The sequence below is a fragment of the Rhinolophus sinicus genome, chromosome 14 (genome assembly GCF_057876585.1).
Source record: "Rhinolophus sinicus isolate RSI-liver-muscle chromosome 14, RSI-T2T, whole genome shotgun sequence".
NCBI classification, from domain to species: domain Eukaryota; kingdom Metazoa; phylum Chordata; class Mammalia; order Chiroptera; family Rhinolophidae; genus Rhinolophus; species Rhinolophus sinicus.
In genome coordinates this window covers 44,909,126-44,931,825 of record NC_142514.1, presented here as the reverse complement: position 1 = coordinate 44,931,825, position 22,700 = coordinate 44,909,126, and the positions used below count along the sequence as shown (strand labels likewise).

General features: G+C 34.1%; 1 protein-coding gene across 8 annotated transcripts in view; it reads right to left on the bottom strand.

Annotated features, from left to right (window-relative positions):
* PATJ (PATJ crumbs cell polarity complex component) overlaps positions 1–22,700 on the bottom strand; it is a 301,329-nt gene that overhangs the window by 268,518 nt on the left and 10,111 nt on the right. For all 8 annotated transcript variants that reach the window (XM_019731220.3, XM_074334813.2, XM_074334815.2 and 5 more), the window contains 7 exons: positions 21,957–22,012; positions 21,692–21,858; positions 19,545–19,739; positions 18,077–18,216; positions 13,294–13,489; positions 11,182–11,310; positions 2,146–2,364 (listed from right to left, as the gene is read on the bottom strand). In XM_019731220.3, the coding sequence (XP_019586779.3) occupies positions 2,146–2,364; positions 11,182–11,310; positions 13,294–13,489; positions 18,077–18,216; positions 19,545–19,739; positions 21,692–21,858; positions 21,957–21,978 (1,068 nt within the window). In that variant the 5' untranslated portion in view covers positions 21,979–22,012. The remainder of the gene's footprint in view (positions 1–2,145; positions 2,365–11,181; positions 11,311–13,293; positions 13,490–18,076; positions 18,217–19,544; positions 19,740–21,691; positions 21,859–21,956; positions 22,013–22,700) is intronic.

Here is a 22,700-nt window from a genome sequence, read left to right as displayed (position 1 = left end):
TATTTTCTTCACAGCTATGCCAGGCAGAATTTTAAGATGGTCCCCACAACTTTTGATCCCTGGTGCTATTGCTGTGTTTATATCACATTATGTGGTAAAAAGATTATCTAGGTGAGCTTAATCTCATCAGGTACCCTTCAAAAGCAAGTTTTCTCCTGCTGATGGCAGAAAGGGAAGTGAAAAAGATTTGAAGCATGACTAGACTTGTGGTTTGAAGATGAAGTGGGACATGTGAGAGGGAATACAGAGCCCTTAAGGAGTTGAAAGATGTCCCTTAGCTGATAGCCGGCAGAGAGACGTCAGCCCTACAACTGCAAGGAACTGTATTCTGCCAAAAATCTGAATGAGTTTGGAAATGAATTGTCCCAGATTAAGAGCCCAGCCAGGCCAACATCTTGATTTTGACTTTGTAAAAATCTAAGCAGAGAGCCCAGCCAAGCCACCCTGACTTCTGACCCACAGAATCGTGAATTAACAAAGGGTTATTGTTTCAAGCCCTAAATTTGTAGTAATTTATTACACAACAGAAAGCCAATACAGCCATGTAGAAAAAACCTCAGGATTAATTTCCATCTGAAAGAATTAAATGTAAAGAAAAACTTCTAAAAAATGGTAAGGCTAATTGTAATAATTATTGTGAGCAAAAAATATTGACCTAAAACTTTTCATTATTTGTCTTGTAACTTAAAATATTTTTGTCAAAGAGTAAGGTGACTAAAAATATAATACATTGCTTTCAATTCCAATCATTAACAACAGAAAGTAAACAACTGATTGCATCAAATTCTCACTTAACACATAGCAACACTGGTCCCTCACCACAAAGTAAAAGGCTCAAGAGAACTAGAATAATGGAGGCAAAAAAAAAAGAAAGAAAGAAAGAAAAAGATTGCAACTAATTTGGAGAAGAAAAGAAAAATGATTCCAGTATCTCCGATGGAAAACTTCCACTCGTATGGTCCCAAGTAGAGAAAAGTAAATAACTTTACAGAAGACACCAAATGTGCCCTCAGATAAAGAAGAAAGGTGGCTTTCCACCCCCTTTTCCCCATAATCACTTTTCTTTTCTCTTCCTCCTTGCCTCTCCTTTTAAAAATTATTTCTTTCATCATATTATCTCTTGATTCAAAGCCTGTGAGATAGTTGGAAAGAGCTTGGAATGGACCAGAACGATCTGAGTTCAAATCCCAGATCTGTAGCCTACTCTTTAGATGACTTCTATTTAACACGCTATTTGGACTTCAGTTTCCTCATCTATTAAATGGATGATAAGACCTATCTTGCAGAATTCTTGTGAGGAATTCAGATGACTTGGACAATTCCAGGTGCTTGATGACAATTAATAATAATAATTATTATATAACTATAATGAGTGTTATTGATCATATTATTATTAATATCTATTCCCTTTGGCAATCTGTTCCTACCAGTGACAACTCTCACGCATTAATCAGTTTTCACAGTTTCTGACCCATCTGGATGTCTCTTCTAATAAAGTAGAAATGGCAAGTATTACTGTGTTTCCCCAAAATAAGACCTAGCCGGATCATCAGCTCTAATGCATCTTTTGGAGCAAAAATTAATGTAAGACCCAGTCTTATTTTACTATAACATAAGACCAGGTCTTATATAACATAATATAATATAATATAATGTAATGTAATGTAACATAATATAATATAATACCCAGTCTTATTTTACTATAAGACAGGGTATAATATAATATATAATTATAATATAGTATAATACAACAGTATAATGTAATATAGTATAATATAATATAGTATAGTATAATATAACATAATATAATATAACCAGGTCTTATATTAATTTTTGCTCCAAAAGATGCATTAGAGCTGATTGTCCAGCTAGGTCTTATTTTTGGGGAAACACGGTATTATTGTTCCAATTTATAGATAAGTAGTGGAGGCTCAGGGAGGTTGAATGACTTAACCCTGACAAACAGCAAAAAGGAAAATCAAACTTGTCTAATGTCTCCCAATTGGGCTCTTCCGTTGCTTCACTGGTGAACACTGAGACAATACTCATGCCAATGGGGCACTTCAAGTTGAAGGCATTTCTATTCTTGCAGTGTTATCACACCCAGTATTTGATTGAAGATGAGAGAATAATTTGTATACTCACACAACTAGGGCTCCCGTTGGGCACAGCAGGCATGGCAACAGGTAAGGCTGTAGGCGTAGGAGGGGTCACAGAAATTTCACCAACTGGGTCTCTTGCAACAAGCATCCTGACTGAATTCCCACAGTTCCTCAGCACTTGCGCAACTTGCTCACTGGTCATTCCCTGCACATTTGTGTCACCAATCTTCAAGATGTGATCCCCTGTCTGGAGTCTTCCATCCTTTAATCCAAGGGGGGAAAAATTATTATGAGAAATCAATGATATAACTTTACTAGCTAACAATTCATTAGACTTTGAGTTGTAGCAAAATGACTGGCAAAGAAGCCACCTAAAAATGCTGAATAAAATATATTTTTAATGAATGGCTGACTTGACAACAGAGAAAAGGAAGTGCCTGTAAAACAAAAAAAGACGGGGGATTGGAAGGGGGGAAGCTCAAAAGGAGAAGAATCACCAGAATTCTAAAACAGGCGTTGGCTTGAGGGTATCACTTCATGCCTGACGGCCTAGAGCCAGGGTATTCATGGCACTTATACAAGGAAGAGATCAGAACGCCCAGAGCATCAAGAAGGGAAGGAGGTCAGATCAGAAGCCTCCAGTATAAATGGGAACTCGGAATGCCAATGAGCTCAGTGGCACAGTTGAGGAACAGCAAGATGTCAGTGTGTCTGGAAGAGAACAAGCAAAGAGGAGAGTAGTCCAAGAGATGAGAGCATTCATTAATGGGGTCAGCAGGGCAGAGAATTTGCTGAGTGAGTAGGAAGGGAAGTCACTGGAGCTTTTTGAGAGGAGGAATGACATTATCTGACTTACTTTTAATAAGATCACCCAAGTCTCTGTGCTGAAAATAGACTCGAGTAGAACAAACAATAGTTGGTAAAGCAATAATCTAAAAAGAGATAACAATAGCTTGGACTAGGTTAGCAGCTGGGTGTCGAGAAGAGGGATTCTAGATGTATTTTTAATAAATTGTCAACAGCCTCTACTGATAGCTTCTACACAAGGTGTAAGGGGGGTAAAGGAATCAGAACTCCAGATTTTTAGCCTAAGCAACTGGAAAGATAGAGTTGATATTAACGGAGATAAAGAACACGACAGTGGAACAGATGGGTGGGAGTAGAAATCAGTTCAGTTCTACAGATGTCCAGTCTGAGATTTAAAGTCGTGATTCTGGATGAATTTAGAGAAGAGATATATAATGTTCTATTTCTTAAGCTGGTGATATATACATAGGTAATTATTGTTTTATTATTTATAATGTGCACAAACATTACATATACTTTTATATGTATATTTCATACACAGAAAAGCTGAAAACATAATTTATCAAAAAATAAATCAGTTCAACAGGTTTATCATTTCCATTCTATCTTCATTTGTGAAATTTCTGAAACAGCTTATCCACTACATTTCCACTAAATTTGTTTTATCAGCAATTTTGAATTCTCTTCATTTATCTTTACTACAATATATTAAAGATACTAAAATGTAAACACAGCTGGTTACAAAAAATTACACTTGCAGAGCGCTTTACAGGTTGAAAATCACTGTTAATACGTATATCATCTCATTCAGAAAAGGACAACTTTAAAATGAGAAAAACTGAGATTCAAAAAAGTTAACTGACTTGACCAAGATCACAAAGCTAATAGGCAGCAGAACCAAAGTTCAACTTGAGTTGTCCCACTGAAGATTTGTTCACATTCAGTCATGTCTTATACTTTGATATCTCCAGACGAACATTAGTAGATAGTAAATTTACTGTTTTCTCCAAGAAATTGCCAATAACTGTCCAAAAGCTTAAATACAATGAAGATGAAAAACAGATATTTTGCAAATGAGAAAGGACGGCCTAAGCCTGGAGCAATGACCACTGGACTAGTTCTAAGCTTCATATTCCTGGCTCCAGGAGGCACCATCTATAAGTTACAGATAAAATTCAGAAGAAAAAAGTATAAAAAAAATACTTAAGACTAAAAAAGTCTATTCCCCATCCTTACTTTTCTCCAATTTTGCAGAAATCTAAATAAAGAAAGGAACGTGTTAAATCAAAATAATGAGTAGAAAGCTATGTGCTTTGTTGTGAACTCTGCAGAACGAGCTAGAAGCAACTATAAGTGGAGAGAAACAGGGAAACAGAAATGCAATTCAATTCAGGAAATTTGGAAAGACTTAGAGAAAAGAAATAAATGCATAGAAGAAAGTTATTACAGGGAAAGGAATATAGAATTGCTGGATTTCTACTTTAAGCACCGATAATTTGATATTCTATTATGACCAATGCAACAAACTTGAAATAAACAACTACTTAAGAAAAAGCTAGTGATCATGATGAAAAATAAGGGTAAAACTGCCTCTGAATTGAACTATCCTTACGCAGAATTATGGCTTGACCAAAGAATAAGGAATATGTGAATTCGGTGTTTTCATACTTGGCTTGGCCAAAGAAGGGCATTTCACCATATTTAGTCACTTCCTAGGCACTATTTTTCCTATTTTACCTGAACTCAATTTAAAATGATGTAGATAATTTGTATCTGTCATGAAAAGCCAAATATTTTCTTCTTCCAGAAAAACAGGCGTTCTAAGGAATTCATCAAGTATAAAAACAATCATTAGATTGATAGGAAAGACACCAAAATGACAGCTACTTTGTTTATGTCTAACAGTGCCAAACGTTGCATTTCATTGATATCTTCTGATCAACATTCTCCTTCCATAACCTGTCTACTGTGCAAGGAAACTAAATGGCATATGAGTCCTTTTGTTCTTTAACAGAAAACATAAATCAGTGATAACCAATAAATAGCCATGCGAAGATTCAAAGACACAGTGTGCTAATCAAACATTCAAATATAAAAGTTTATTAACCCATAGATTCTTTCAAAAAAGAAAAAACGTTATGCATATAGACAAAGATAATACAGACGGCAGAAAAATTAAAAATTAAAAAATGTAACAGGGCACCACACTGTTACAATGAAATAGCAGTCACTTATACAGTTTAAAAACAAACAAACAAACAAAAACTTTAATCCAAGTTAGCAGTTATTGGCTAAAAAAAAAAAACCGCAAACACACACACACACACACCCACACACACACACACACACACAAACAGAGGTTGTCAAAAAAATGCATACACATGACTTGTATTCATCTTTTGTTATTGGTACATATTGAGTATTACAATTTTAATACAGTTTTTTCCTTTAAAATGGTATACATTTTTTTGGGCACCCTTTGTATATATTCATTTGCACTTTAAGTTCTCGTCAGCTATTGTGGATGATAATTTCAATTTATAAAATATTTGAAATCCTAAAGGAATTTAGGACTGAGCTACAAAAGAAATATAGAAATTAAATTTGTTTCTTCAAAAACTAAAAAATAGCACCAAATATTTCCACAACTCAGAAAATGAAATCATTACTACTTTTGATTCCAGGTCGCTTCTATCATCGGTCTTTAATCAAAAGGCAACACATCATTGACAGAAAATAGTGACTTTATAAAATAAAAACTCTTTCTCAAGGAATTAAACAAAGGTACTAAATCTGAGTACATCTAGACTACCCAACTCAAATTCCCACAGCCCTCATCAATTGATTTTTAAGGATAATGAAAATATCTGTTTCTAGATTCACTCAAAGCAAAATTACTTGGGAACACCACCTGTTCAGGGGCCTCAAGCTGGTCTTTGCTTATTCTAAACTAAAAATTCCTCATAGTCCACACACATCCTCCAAATCCTTACTTGCTTCCATTCCTTCTTAGTATTAAAGGTTACTGAATAGTTATTATGACTCATAATATGATTGTTTCATTCCAAAAAGTCAATAATTTATGACTAATTTTAAATAGGCTGAGTTGTAATAGTCCCTCTCTGGAGATAATGAGGGTAATTCAGTGTACCTGATTTCCCTAGAATTCCTCCGGACCACATGAAAGAGATTTCTATAAAACAAAGTTGTCTCTTACACTGCCCTTTATCAATTTAAAAAAAAAAAAAAGAAAGAAAGAAAAGAAAAACTTCTAGCTGCTGATATTTTTTTAAATTTTTGCCATAATTGAACAGAATTTTCAAAAGATGTATGCTTCAGGTACTGTGAATTCTGGAAAGTATCTGAGGATTATAGGTAGATGGTCTTTCAGCTTCCCTTACAATACTATATAATTTCCTTCTCCATGGAATTGGCCCTGATTACGTTTATTGATTGGTCATTGTAGGTAGATCTCCATAAATGTTTCCGAAAAGCTCATATGAGTCAATATTTTTCCGTTTCATTTAGTTTACAACATCCGAGGCAGTAGGCATAAGAACAAGTAAGGACTTTGGAGTTAAGACACACCCAAGTTCAATCCTGGCTCTACTTTGATCAAGCTGTATTATTTATCCTGCCTAAATCTCAGCTCCTTTGTAAGCAAAGTGAGAATAAATTCCTCTCTCATTGAGTTGTGAGCATTAAACTCAATACTATATTTAGCCTAGTGCCTTGCTGACAGCAAAGCAAGGCCTCAAATGCATCCATTTCTGATGTCTCTTTAGATTTCAGTGACCTTAAGTGTTCTGGGCCTCATCACCTCAATTCTACCCCACGTTTAACTATACATATTGACCTATCTGTACACAAAAGGAAATACAAGGGGCTCTTTTATGAAACCCTTTTAAATAAGAAATACTGACATTTTTTACCTTTCTAGTATATAATTTTATATTCTTTGAAGAAAGTAGTATTAATTAACCCCATTAACAGAACGCAGGTATCACTTTATGATCAATTTGATCACATCTGAATTAATGACCTAAGACATTCATATTCCCTTACCATAAAGGTTGCCATAGTCAATAGTGAGCATTAATATTCAAAACATGAGTACATTTTAATTAAACATAATATTCCCTTTAATTTTTTTTTTTTAAAGCTATGATCAGGCTACACGAGCAACAATTGAACAACAACTTGCAAAGACTTAGCAACAATGCATAGAGTCAACTGAAGAGATTTTATCTGCCATGAACTGAGATGAGGGGGAAAGAGATGTGAATACTGTCTACATCTCGCCATATTCCCCACAGGAAAGTCAGTAACTCAGTTGCTCCTAGAGCTAGCTATTCCCTGATGATAGACTTGACCAACCCTGGACTGCTGTACTTCAGGGGAAAAAAATAAGACCAACTTTAAATAAATAGATTTAAGCAGTAAAGCACGGGCTTCAGAGTAAAAAAGATGTGGGCAAGATGCTGACGTTGTCATTTCCTAGTTGTGTATAGCCTTGGGCAGTTTCTTAACAATTTCCATATCTATAATTTGGGAATAAAAATTTATGACTTTTAAGGATTACATGACAATAATAAATATTAGGCAGGTAACAATGTCTGGCATAAACACTTGCTTCTCCATTATGACTCTGATGGATACACCCCTACCCCCTCTTTGATGACCTGAAATTGTGACAATCCCTTCCAGTAAGGGTGATAATCAGACCTGGGCTTTTCCCAACAGTGCCTCAAAGGGATTAATTCGGGAAACTCTGCACTTCATATTCTCCTTGTGAAAATTCATAATACACATTAGGATATTAAAAGCTCAGAAAATTCTTACAGTAAAGAAACTTATTTGATTTTGTTTAACTTGGTATTTTCTAAATGTATTTGACCCTTTGTTTTTCACAATAACTGCTCCACTTTGTATCTTGAAGAAGGCTACAACCCTATCTAACAGGAAACAACCCTATTAAAATTGCTAAGGGGGTGGGGGGCAGTGATGTGGGCAAAGGTATCACAATACTCCACAATATCTCATCCCTTTCCAGGTTACAAAAAAATTTCAAAAAAACCCCTTAAATATTATTATTTGCTTTGTGTCACAGATGTGTTTTGAAGACCCATTAAAAATTGATCATTCTCAACATTTTTGGTCTCAGAACTTTTATTCTTAAAATTACTGAGGATAAAGGAAAGGGTATTACAAAGGAGCACAAGAAACTTTTGTGAATGACGGATATGTTCATTATCTTGATTGCAATGATAGATGGTATGATAGTTAAATTTTATGTATCATCTTGGCTAGGCTATGGTGCCCAGCTATTTGGTCAAACACCATTGTAGATGTTACTGTGAAGGTATTTTGCACATACGATTTAACATCAACAATCAGTTGACTTTAAGTAAAGGACATTGCCCTCGATAATGTGGGTGGGCTTCATCTAATCAATGGAAGACTTTAAGAACAAAAACTGAGGTTTCCTGGAGACGAAGGAATTCTGCCTTAAGACTGTAACAGAAATCCTGCCAACTTGCCCTACAAATTTCAGAGTTCAGACTGAAATAGCAACTCTTGCCTATATTTCCAGACTGCTGGCCTGCCCCACAGATTTCAGACTTGCCAGTACATATATGTCAAAATTTATTAAATTGTGCCCGTTATATATGTGCAATTTTTATGTCAATTATACCTTAAAAATTACTCAGAATCTCAAAGAGCTTTTGTTTATGTGGTTCTCTTGATATGTTTGTTGATATCTACTGAATTAGAAATAACACTAAAATTTTTTTAAATATTTAGCATATGTCAACATATAAAAATATTTATGTATGTTGAATTATATATTTTTATTTTAAAAGAGCTATATTTTCTAAAACAAAAAAGGTAAGAGTCGTGGTACTTTAAAATATTTTTGCAAATCTCTTTAATGTCTGGCTTAAAAGCAGGCAGCTGGATTTTCATACCTGTTTCAGCATTCGGTATGTTGCAATATGTTGTTTTGATTGAAGTATATATTTTTTAAAAATCTAGCTTCAATCAGACATATAGTTAGAAAATGGAAGAAAATGGGCTTTTTCAGCCCGTTCTTCTTTGATAACACACCAAAACTTGATAAGTAGTGATTTCCTAAAGAACAGTTGCAATGTGGAATCTGAAACTACATCAACAAGCTTTCAGACACTGTTTCATTAAAATTTATTGATCTACCTTGAATTTTGAATGGATATTTTGCCTGTACATTATTTTGTCATATCACACATTGGTCTCCAGAAAATATTGATTCACAGAGTTATATGCAGATCTTCCAAATACTGACATATTACATTACATAATATAAAAAATATGTATTGATTAATATCACCAACAATCTAATCAGAAGTCTTTAAATATTAAAAAAAGTCAAGTTCATAGTAAAACACAAATTTCCCAAAATTCTAACTTTTTGCTTGAAAGTTCAAATTTTATCATTGCCAACAAATGCTGTCAGTTGTTTTCCTTGAAATAACAGGCTCAGTCCATTCATTTTCAAAAAAATGTGTACCAAATACTCAAGTATGAATAATTATAATCATTTTCTGTCCGTTATTCTTTCAAAAATAAACATATTGTTCTGGATTGGTTTCCAGAGGCAGGGGTTGGGAGGCGAGTGAAGTGGGTGAAGGGGATCAGAAGGTACAAATTTCCAGCTATAAAATAAGTCCTGGGGGTGTAATGTCCAGCATGGTGACAAAGTTAACAATATTGTATAGTATATTTGAAAGTTGCTAAGAGAGTAAATCTTAAAAGTTCTCATCACAAAAAAAGAATTTTGTAACTATGTGCGGTAATGGTTGTTAACTAGACTTACTGTGGTATCTTTCTGCAATATATACAAACATCGGAATATTATTTTGTACACCTGAAACTAATACAATGTTATTTCTCAAATATACCTCAAATTTTTTTTCAATAAGAGTAAAAAATAAAATAAATGTTTAAAATTGAAAGTCTGTTCCATATAAAAAAGTGACTAGTTTGTCTCACAGATGTTTTTTCCCAAAGACAACCACCATACTTGAGTATATGGCAGAAGTATTGTATGGTACATCCCATTTTGTCACTCAATATTAAAAAGACATGCACTTAAAGGTCAAAATGTACTCAAATTAATCATTCTTACTGTATATTCTTAAGTAAAACTGGCACTTTTTTTTCTTTTTTGTTGCAAGCATATGACAAAGAGGAATACAATGACTACTAATAAATAGCGTTTGATGCCATTGCCCTGTTTCACACTGAGGCACCAGTAATTTTAGTCTACCACCGATTTTGCATCATTGGTGAAAATATTAACATGATGAAAGGGCTGATAACATCTTAGTATTATTATAAAAGTTGCTTTGATCTTTTAGATCCCTGCAAGAGACTCGGACCCTCCAGAGGCCCATAGATAGAACTCTGAGAGCCTCTGCTCTAAATAAATACATTTAAATGCTGAAAGGATAATAGGAATATCAGTAGCTCCACAATTTGCATAAGGTGAAGCAATCTTGATTAGAAATGGGGAGCTGATGGACTTGCCTTAAGCTGTATTTTCATAGCAAGTTTAATTTTACTTCTGTTTAGTAGAAGAGATAAATGCTTATGTACCTGGACATAATTAGTGAAATGTGTGTATTATTCTGATTATCATGGACATTCTACATAGTATGGGCTCATTAGGTGGCTACATAATCAAATTTCTAAAAAATTTCTAAAAATTAAATGCAATATTTAATATTTTCTTCAATGTAAAATTAAGCAGAAACAGTTGATAAGTTTTTAAATGGCCCACTTTCAGTTTAAACACTGCTAGTTAACGAAGTGTAATCATTTGATTTGTAATGTCAGAAACTTGAAATTCAAGTGAAATTTACCATATTGGGACAACTGCTTATAATCACTGTACCCTGTGATTTTAACATTTAGGCCCTTCAAAGATACACTGGGAAAGAATAATACAGATATTCGAAATGCAATACCCATTAACGACTCTTTTTAATAAAAAATACTGTCCTCTAATGGAATCAAGAAAACCGTTAATCACAGGAAAAAATTCTCCAAAAATGTTGATTTAGGAACTCTTTAAAATAAAGTGGAGTAAATGTACATGAACACTTATGAAGAAAAACAATTTTAGTTATACTTAGAAATCATGTATCCTAGTAACCTAGGTTATAAAATTACATTTCGAACCATACAATTTAAATTGCATAAAACCAAAATAAAAAAAGGAAAATCAACTTACTCGATCTGCTAGTCCTCCCGGAACTATAGTCCTCACAACCACACCACTTGATTTTCCTCCAACTATTCCAAAACCTAATCCAGAGCCATCATTAATGAGCTCAACATCTTCAATATGGCCCCAACGAACCTACAAATTAAAGGCAAGTAAGAGCCAAAGTGTTAGTAAATCACACAGATTCTTAACTTCCCAATACAGTAATTACACAACAAATTGAACAATCGTACAATTAATCAAGACAACTTTCTACAGGCTAAGAGATATGTAAAGATGATCATATGATCCCTGCCCTCGAGGCTTTTATAATCCAATAGAGAGACAAACTAAAACATAAATAATTAAAATACAAGACAGAATATTGGATCATAAGACACTGCAGCTCTAAGAGGACTGAAACACATCTCATTCCCCAGTCTACGCCCAATATCTAGCACAGTTCCCAGCACATAGTAGGAACCAATAAATATGTGTTTATCTGAACAGAATCACAAAATACTATAAAGATTGTGGGGACAGGGCGCAGACAAGTCAAATCCAATTAAGAATTATGGAAAGCTTCAAAGAAAAGGTGGTATTTCAATTGCACTACAGAGGAAAAAACACATTCAAGCAAAAGGGAAATGTAAGAGCAAAGCTGGATAAGTGAGTGGGAATAATTGAAAGTTGAAGAGGGAATGACAGGAACAAACAGTGGCTTAGGAAGATTAATCTCAGAGCAAGGTGAAGTATGAAATAGTGAGAAGGACAGGAGGCAATGAGACTAATTTAGGAGATGCTTATGAGGGAAAAGAAAAGTAGGCTCAACTGAAGATATTAGCAATAGGATTACATAAATCAGACAAAGAGATGACATTTTTCCTCTAACCAGCAGGCTTCTATCAGAAATGTGCATTAAATTCCCATAATCCAATGCAGAAGAAAATTCTCCCATCTCAAGATCATACTTCTTCCTTAGTTTTTCTAAGTACTAAATTGGAAAGCTACTATACAATGTTAAAATAACCAGGAATATTGGTAATATTTAATAAATTTATGTCTGAAACAATATCTAGTTTCTGGGAAGCAGCAACATGCACTAAAATATGCCTAAATTAATAGCAGCTAATATTCACAAAGTGTTTACTCTGCACCAGGCACTGTGCTTAGCTTTTCACAGGCATTCTCATTTAATCCTCACAACATTTCTGTGAAGTAGACGCCATTGCTAGTTCCAAGTAACAGATGAAGAAACTGAGCCATGGAGAGGTCAAGGAATCTGCCCAGTATAACACAACCAAGAAGTGGAGAACGGGACTTGAACCCACTTTAGCCTGACTCCAGAGTCCTTGTTTTTAATCACTATGCTAAGCAATTTCCCACTTCGTTCATTCTATTTATTATGTAAATTGTGCTGTATAAATATTACTAATTGCAACAGGGAAAATGGCTATACATTAATTTGTGTTGTGACCTTGTACTGTACCCAGACAGTCTATTTTTTATTTTGTCCCAATGAATGAAAATTAAATAAATCAGCTAGCACTTAGTGTTATAAGAAAATAAGATTTATTAGCTTGCATTCTGAAGATGCAGGCCAAAATCTGTAAAATGTTATTAAGCAAGTTTAAAGATTCCCAAAAGAGGCATATATTTTTATTCTTTTGAACTGTTGTGCATATATCCTTCCATGAAAAAAAGAAAAACTTCTATAATTTTGCAGTATCAATAATCTAGTCATAAACACCCAATATAATTTTAAAAATAATGCTTTTTAAATAAATAACCAAATCTTAAAATACTCAATAGTAAATCTCTAATAAAAACTCTCAAGCTTAATTAATTAACTGGCTACATCAGGAAGGAGCACAAGACTCTTTCCATCACCAAATAAAGAATACCTAATATTACAATCTGCCCTTTATTTCAAATAATAATCTTAAATGAGGAGAATCACAGAACATTAAAAAAAAAAAAACCTCCATGAAATATCTTGTTTAATATGCTAACACTGCATTTGGAGATATGATCATCTTTTTTAAACTATTAATAGGACAAGTCAAATGACACCTTCTAAATGTCTTAAAATCAATGCTGTAATTCAAAATTAAGTATTGTTCCAAATTTGCAACTCACTGTTTCAGGCAGAATGGTACTGGTCAGGCCGGTAGAAGTATTGCTTGTTGTGTGGACTGGTTCCCTGGCCACAACCAGACTCAAAGACCCAGAGGTTTGTTGTAACAACACAATTGCTTGCTGATGGGAAATGTTCTGATCCAGTGGCGTGTGATTAATAGCCAATATTTGGTCATTTTCCTTTAACCTTTGATCCCTTGGTGAAACAAAAGAAAATTTTAAGTGATAAAATAGCCTGATTTTTAAAAACCTATTATTCAAGTTAAACAGTTGTTTTTTTTATGGTACTACTTCACTTAGTACATTTAGCCAAATAATTATTTAATTATATTAACAGACCCCTTTAGAGTGCTTTTTATCAAAGCATTTACTAGCTAATTAACCAATTAAGTAGTACATCTCTAAACATATACGCACACACATTTTAAAAACCATTTGGCTAGAAAACTAAGCAAAAACAATGTATAGGGCCCCACAGCCAAGGTTCTGTGAGTATGGATATACTGCCGCCATTAACTACATGAACCTTATACTCCTGAACTCCTTCCCTCTGACTTCAACATATACCACACTGAGGCAACTATATTCTCAGATTCACCAATAACCTCTTCTCCAGCAGAGTCCCCATGTCCCCATTGTATAATACTAACATGTCAATAGAAGCCAAGCCCTCCTTGAAAATCCATAAAGATTACTTCCAAATCTGTATCTGAGCCCTTCTCTCTTCTCTAAGCACCAATGTCCCAACTGCTATCCGAAGTAAAAAGGACTATAAAAAAAACTGAGCAAAATCTCTTTTTTAAAAAAGCACTATTACAGTCAATGTTTACTGAGCATTTATTATGGGCCAGGTACTGTGTTAAATGTTTTCCATGTATTATCTAATCACCTACTGAAGTACTTAAATTTTACAGGCCAGAAATTGAAGCCTAGACAAGCTTAGCATCTTATCTAAGTAGTCTGACTCTGAAGCATACTCTCTAACTTCTTAAGTTAAAGGGTATCCTAAGGCTATCCCAGGATTTACTCTGTTCTGGTTTATTGTGTTTGACTTTATTATTCCCCAACCACCACTCCTCCTCTTTCTGTTTCCTCATTTCTACCACAATGCTTCCTGATCCTTCTTTCTCTCTCTCTTGTATCTACCCATCCCTACCTTTCCTTAGCAAAGTCAACCCTCCAATTGAGATCCTTATGTAATACCTATGACGTAACTTGCAAAATCTCTCTCAAGGTTTATTTTTCTAGACTCTCTTGTGCTGGTATTTGCCAACTCAAAAATGCATAATGATTATCTATGTTTATTGACCAATAAGGAGAGAGCCAAAGGAAAGAAAACTAACGCTTGACATGATTATATCATAAAAGAACATTTTTAACCTTCAAAGTACAAAAATCTCCCTGGTAAGAGATTTACTTCAGAATAGAGAATTAATTCTAATTCATAAATTTGAATTCTGAAAATTCCATTATATTTCCCTTATTTTTCTCCGGTCACACCAGATTTAGCAAAACTTGGGCAAAGACCAGAATTTGGTAATTTCCGACATCTAGGACACAGTATAAACTTGGTTGGTATTCAAAGACTTCTATGTTTAGTCCCAAAGTACTCCAACTTGGCTTCCTCCCTACATAAACCCCTTTTCCAACTATTCTGGTCTCCTCTTTCCCTCTCAAACATGTCTGGCATTTCCTGCTCTCTTGTAAATGGTTTCCTCCATCTCTAATGCCCTGCCACTCTGCTCAGCCAAATTCAGTCCACCCACAGAAATCCAGCTGAGTGTCTCCTCCTCTCCCTCCTTCCCTCTCATTTGCCTCGACATCATGGTGCTCTGAACCACTCCTTTATCATTCACTGAATATTCATTTACATTAAGTATATTATCAACAGAGCTAGTTAACTCCTTCTTTATGACATTTTAAGTTTTCTGAGGAGAGGGACTGGTACCTTTTAGATTTTTCTTTGGAACAAACAAGTTGGGTATATCAATTTTGGATGCCAAAATTGTGGGTGGTTCTCACAATAGATCTACCATTAAAAATGTTGCTTATACATCCTTTTACTAATATTAGGAGATGCTTATGTTATACTAAGAGATAAGAATGAGATATAAAATTGTATATACACTATGACTTTGTCTTTATAAAAAGAAAATATTCTAATGTTTTTCCTAGTTGTCTCAGGGTGGTCAAAGTCCAAGAAGTTTTTTTTTGGAGGGGGTGAAATTGGTTATTGTATTTTGATATTTTTTATTTTTCTATTATATGTATGTATTACTTCCACATTGATTTTCATAATTTTGAAATATATATATATTTAAATTGAGAATGTTGCTTGTGAACTTTTCCCTAGTCCTAAAGAAACATTTATTTTTAAATGTGATCACTACAGGACAACATCCAGGAATCACTCCCATTTTCCCATCGCCAAAGTCTTCTTTTCTCTAATTTCTTCACAACTTGTTCACTAAAGAAAATTGCTTAATCCCCAACAAATAAATTATTCTTGATTTTTCACCCCTCATGCAACTAATTTTGTATAAACTGGTCCTTAATTTACTCACACTCAGATTTTCTATTTTCTGGAAATCAATCTATTTTAATCTAACTTTCCCCTTACCCAGTAGAATTCAAGATACCTTAACACGTCATTTCTTTCCAGTTAATATCTGCTCAGGGAATATAAACTCAACCCAAGATAAACAAGCTACAGAGGAGAAGTCTCTTGGAAAATACGATTTTGATATACTCTAAAAAGTTAAAAATTAGTCTTTCTACTATTATTTATAATTTAACTATACTACTATACTTCTCTCTCTCTCTCTCTCTCTCTCTCTCTCTCTCTCTCTCTCTCTCTCTCTCTCTCTCTCTGTGTGTGTGTGTATGTAACTGAATTCACACTTTCATTCAAGGGGAAACCAATTCTTGCCTCTCCATTGCAATGTTCAGAAATAATGGGTTTCCATGATTTTGAGAGCCAACAGGTCTTAGGAAAGCTCCTAAAATAACACAGTTCTATGGAGAAAGTCCTGAGAAGAAAGAAAGAACTGATCATAAAGACCATTTAATAATGATCTAGAAGGTTCTACATGGCTGGCACCTACCTGTCTCTAGCCCTTTCTTGAACCGTCTTGCACTAAGCTCCCACATCAGATAGTATCAGCCACATTCCAAGGATATGAGCTGTGTTTCATCTCTCCACAGGGCTACTGGTCAAGAGAGTCCCATCCTCTCCCTGACACCTTCTGCTCTCGGCAGACCCTACTATCCCCTCTCAAATTACCCTTCAAGCACTACTGCTTCTGGGAAGCTACCTGACTTCTTAGCCTCAGTCAAGGTTCTTTACACCACACACTCAAATATCAAACTCCTCTGTTTGGAAGCACTCATCTGAATTTGTAATTATAGACTATAAGCACAGTGTAACTGAGAGAAGAGGATTGGGCACAAAAAGGTTACACAACACTGAAAGTACACTAAAAACTACTGAACTATACTCTTTACAATGGTGACATTTGTGTTCTGTGAATTGTATCTCAATAATAAGATAGTAATAAGATGTTTAAAGAGTTGGGCCAATCAAAGTTAAATAGGTTTTTTGTCAAGGAACTTCATAACCTTAAGAAAACTAAAGTCCCTAAGTCCGGGTTTACCCTGGATTGTCTAGGTTTGCCAGAATAATCCAAATTTATACCTGCTGTCTCAGTGTCATTACTAACAGCACACCCTCTCACTCCCAAAACTATCTCAACTTGGATAACAAATTATATGTTTACCCTAACTGTGTATGCCCAATTTCCAAAAACAGGACAGAATTTCTCAAAGATACCTGACTACTGCTATGGTTTCTCAAAATGTATTTGAAGAAATCCTGCAGTAGATGGCAGAACAAAGATACAAAGTCATGGAAAAGCCATTATTTCTGAATTTTCAGTTGGGGAGATTAGAATTGATCCTACATGAATAGAGAATCGTGAAATAAAAAATATATTATTGACTGAGAGAATCTTTTTTTAATAATAGTATTGCTACGGTTGCTATTATTCTAACAGTTGGTAGCAATGTAATGAATAGTGTGCTTGTTAAATAAATAATAAACTAAAAACCTGAAATCAAATAGAGATAAAATATAAGGCTTGCACATACCCCTTTAAAAAAATAAAACAAAGGTACAAGTGCAATAGGGAGGAATTACATGGACTTGAAGGGGCTTTTAACTGACAATGAGCAAAATAATAGAGTGATATGACTACCAAAAATGTTGCTATAATCTGAGGTTTAATAACAAATATAGTATGCAGAATGTGAATTTCAATATTCCCATCTTACTGGTCAGACCTTAGTAAAACTATCATGTTCAACTGTGAGAGTGTGGTGGAGTAGAAAGAGCTCTAACTTTGCCATCGGTCTTTGAATCACATCATGATTCCAGCATTAATAGCTCAGTGACCACTGAACTCAGTTTTCTCATCTATAAAATGGAGTCATGATACTACCATGTGTCCCCGAAAATAAGACCTAACTGGAAAATAAGCCCTAGCATTATTTTTCAGGATGACATCCCCTGAACTTAAGACCTAATACATCTTTTGGAGCAAAAATTAATATAAGACCCAGCCTTATTTTCGGGGAAAAAGGCCTAACAAATGCCTAGGAGAAGGAAAGTAAGTGTCAGGTACTTAAGGTTACTGTTTTTATTACTAGTTTCTTATTCTCTTTAATACAATGTTCTCAGGTTTGTCAGAAAAACATTAGCAAAACACAAAATCAACATCTTTCTCACCTGGCTGCTATACTTCCTGGCTGAACTTCCTTCACGAAAATATGAACTTCTCCCAGATTTGGACTTTTAAGAGCCACCACACTGAATCCAAGGCCTCCAGTTGAAGGCCGTTCTATATCTATATATTCAATTTGCCGGCCCTAAAAAAGGAGATTAAAAAAAAAAAAAAAAAAAAAAGTCAATGAACTACATTTCACCTACATACCCTTTCCGAAGAACTGAAACTGCCATTTTATGAATAGCACAAAAACAGCTTCTCGTAAGTCATCTCTATAAAACCAAATAAACTTAGCATTTCGGTAATAAATTGCTCCTGGAAATCCTCTCCTTTGATTATTTTCAGTAGGACATAAGAGGGAATGTGTAATGTTCTGCAGCCTCAGGGAACAGAAGAGCTATATTCACACTTCATTCACATTATGAGATGAATCCCAAGGTGGATAAAAATTCCAATGCCCTTTCCCACAGTAAATTTTAAATTATTTTTTACATCTTTATATTATATTTTTATCTTTACTTAGAATTACTCTAAGTTGTCTTAACACAAAATATATTTTTAAATGAGGAAAGCAAATTAGATGTATCAAAAATATGCTAGTGTTTAGCCTAAGTCAGAACCACCTGCATTTTTATTTTTAGTTCTGTTGTGATGAATTAATATTCTATTTTAACAGGTTAATTCAAAAGATTATGGAAAGGCCACCACTCAAATGGCTTTTACCTGTGACAAACAAATATTTTATTGCTTTAGTTAATAATTACATTTACAACATGAGAACTTCACAAATATAATCAACTCACAAAAGCATCACATAAAATTATTTAGTCAAATTAAGGTGAAAGAGCTATAAAGTAAAAAGAAGGAATTAGGTGTGGAATATTATTTAACTATCACACTTTAAACAGATTCTTTTTAACTTTCAAACTCAAATTCCATTTTTTAAGACACTTATTAGAAGGTGAAGTGGAAAACAGAAAACATATCCTAAAATATAATCGTCTATTATTTAATTTTTAATAAGTATTAGGGATAACACTGGATTATTCTTCAAAATGTTTCCCTAGATTTTCCGAATTATATTAGTTCTAAATCCCATTAATTGTTTTGATATAAAATTAAAAATAGTTTCAAAGGTGTTTCATTATCTATATACATACTAATTTTCCTCCTATGATCAAAACCATAAGAATCTCTTCCCTTACAAGTGTAGAGATGTATCAAATTGGAGTCACTGTCTAAAAACTCTCCCCACCACACACGGATGTTTTCCCTATATAATTTTAAGCCAATAGATCGTCAACACACAGAGTAGAAAATAGTACCAATTCCTCCTAATAATATAAAAACACAAGCAAACAAAACTCATAGTAACACATTTTAAGGCAAAAAGGGTGACTGCAGGTTTCTTTTTTAACCTATAATAGGAGAAATAAAGCTAAATAGTCCCATGACAAGATAGAACTTTACCTGAGCCATCTGTTGAATGATGGAGTTAAAGTCTTCATTTCCCAACTTAGGGCTCCAAGGAGGTAACCCAGATGCAGTCAAGTTATTAGAGGACCTCTGGGCATTCCCATTAGTAATGGCACCATCCGTGAACACTAATAAACCTTTTCTAGAAAAATCAAAGTTGGCTGAACAATCTGAGGGTATATGGCTGAGCTGTTGAGGGAAAAAAAAAAAAAGAATCATCAACAGAAACCTATAGAAAAGAAGTGACATATTTCTATTTACTAAATACTATATTTTACCCATCACATGTGTAATGCCCATGTTAAATACATACTTGTGAAAAAATTAGGTATAGATACATGAATCTGTGTATTTATAAGGCTATAAATTTTATTTAGTATTACACAAAATGTTTTAACAACTTAAAAAATTTGTTCTTGTTTCCTGCCTTCTACCATTCCCTCAAGTTTATAGCATGTACAACAGTTCATTGCATTTCACATACACAGATACATTCAGTCATATAAACATGCATGTAAGACACTGAGTCCTTTTGCATTTATCTGTACATTTCCATGTGGAGACACAAAAGATTTGCAGGTAGTACATAACAAAAATAACAATAACAGAACGTATTGAGTGCTTGCTATGAACAAAGTACTATACCAAAACACTTACATATTACCTCATTTAATCCTTGCAACAGCCCTATGAGATATTATTATTCCATTTTGTGAACATGGAAACTAAAGCATACAGGGGTTAAGTAGCTTGCCCGAGATTAGTAGCAAATGAGTCACAGAGCCACTGAAACAGTTAAAAAAGAAAACAGGTGGAGGAGAATTCTGTAATTATGGGGAACAGGAAAATAGAGGTTCATTTTTTAAATAACATTGGCTGATACGAGTGCCAACACAGTTGAATAAAGGTAGCATCAAGAACAAATGTCAATAGGACCTCATATAAAAAAAATCAACTCATAAAAACGCTATGAAAAAAATCACAGGAATTTTACAGTTGAATGGATAAAATATGATTATGTATACTACAACTGCAAACTACATAATTATAAAAGATTGTTAATGATGGAATGGTTGGTTAAGTCCACTGTGAGTCCAGTAAGAGCAATAGATTTGTGTGACCTTTCCCAATTTCTATGGTTACCAATAATAATATTCACTGTTATGATACGGACTCATCGCATGACCATGGAGTACAAAAAGCTGACCTTCAATGTACGGAGTGCTAAAATTATGGTATAAATTCTGATTTAGGGAAAGAAATCCACAGAAAGACATATGTGCAAAGTTTAATCCTTAATTAGTTATTTAAAAATCCCTCACTGAAATATTTACAGGCAGGCATTTTGGTTTATCAGCAGAAAACACGTTTTTTCCCCAAATTCTGTTAATTTTCACTTAACAACTCTGCTACCTTATCTACAATTACATCTAAAATTCTGCCCAAATTTAATCTATATGATTGCTATTATTCAAGCTCAGCCTCTAGAACAGACGATTTAAAATCAATTTGCCATTCCTGACCGTAAAACAAAGCAACCAAAAAGACAGTTAAAACTATTAATTTACATCACTCTAAGTAGAGGTGCTATGTGTCCTGTAATTCAACAACCGTGTATTAAGAGCCTGCAAGAATCCAGGTACTATGCTACATATATAGTGAAGGAAACACAGATACTATTAAAATACCAGGTATACTGCTTCCAAGGACTTTCTAAGCAGAATATCTGTGACATTTGACAATTATTTGATAAATATTTGATAATTATTGAGAGGTATAAATAATGTGCTATGGGCATGATCACTTCATGCTAGGAAAAAAATGACTTCACGAAAAAACTATATTTAAGTTAAACACTATTTTATAATTTTGAATAAAATGTTAAGAACTGACAGAGCATCTGATGTTTACATATTTAAATACGTACGAAATCCATATTCTAAAGCCATACATATCATTTGCTATCAACAGTTTTAAACTATCCATCCCACCATACTCACAGGTCACAAGTCCCAGTACAGTCTCTTTGCTGAATTAAGAGTATTTAGAGACAGTCTGTCTCTGTCTCTATCTCTATCTCCTTTTATCTTTCTTTGCTGGTTTGACTACATCAACATGTAAAACTCTGACGGGTAACTTACTTGCCCCTTGAGTTGCTTGATGGACTGCTGAAGTGTGAGTATCTGGTTAAAGAGAGGACTCTTTAGTGTCTCATAAAACATAGATAGCTTCTCATTCTGCGACGTGTCACCCTTCTCCTGCAATTTCACTTTCAGGCGATCAAGAACTTGCAAGATCTGCAGTTTATCTTGTTTGAAGAAGGACAACCAAAGTATAAGTTAAATCCCTTGTATTCCAATTTTGAGCCGTTAATTAATTTACTGATAGAAGTATATATTCGCATACCTGCAGCAGGATTTTCAGGCATTTTGAATTATTGTCTTCAATCACTTTAAAGAAACCTAAAGAAAAAATTTTAAATACAGAAGATGATTTACCATTAGTGTACACATGTCTATAGTCCTGTATAAAATTTAAAGAAAACCTCAAGAACATTCTTGATCAAAAGTTTTCGTTCAGGAAATTCAAATTAAAACCACAAATAGGTGCCACTACAGTACAGTACTATGATGACTAAAAGTAGAAAACAAAACATCAGCCAATACTAAGTGCTGACAAAGATGTGGAACAACTGAAACTCTCGCATGTCGCTAGCAGGAATGTAAAATGGCACAAACACTTTGAAAAATTGTTTGGCAGCTTCTTTCAAAGTTAAATATGCACTTATTATATGACTCAGCACTTCCACTCCTAAATATTTAACCAAAATAAATGAAAACATATGCCCACAAAAGACCTGCACAAAAATGTTGATAGCATTTTTACTTATAAAAGCTCCAAACCAGGAAAACCCCAATATCTAATAACAGATGAATGGAAAAACAAATTATGGTATGTGAACACAATAGAATACTCAGAGTAAAAAGGAAAAAAATTATTGATACACATAAAATGGATAAATCTCAAAAATAGTATATGGAGGAAAAGAAACCAAACAAAAGGGTATTATCTGTACGATTCCATTCATTTGAAGTTCGATCTATAGTTATAGATCAGTTTACCTGGGCAGGTGGAAAGGGATTGACTCGG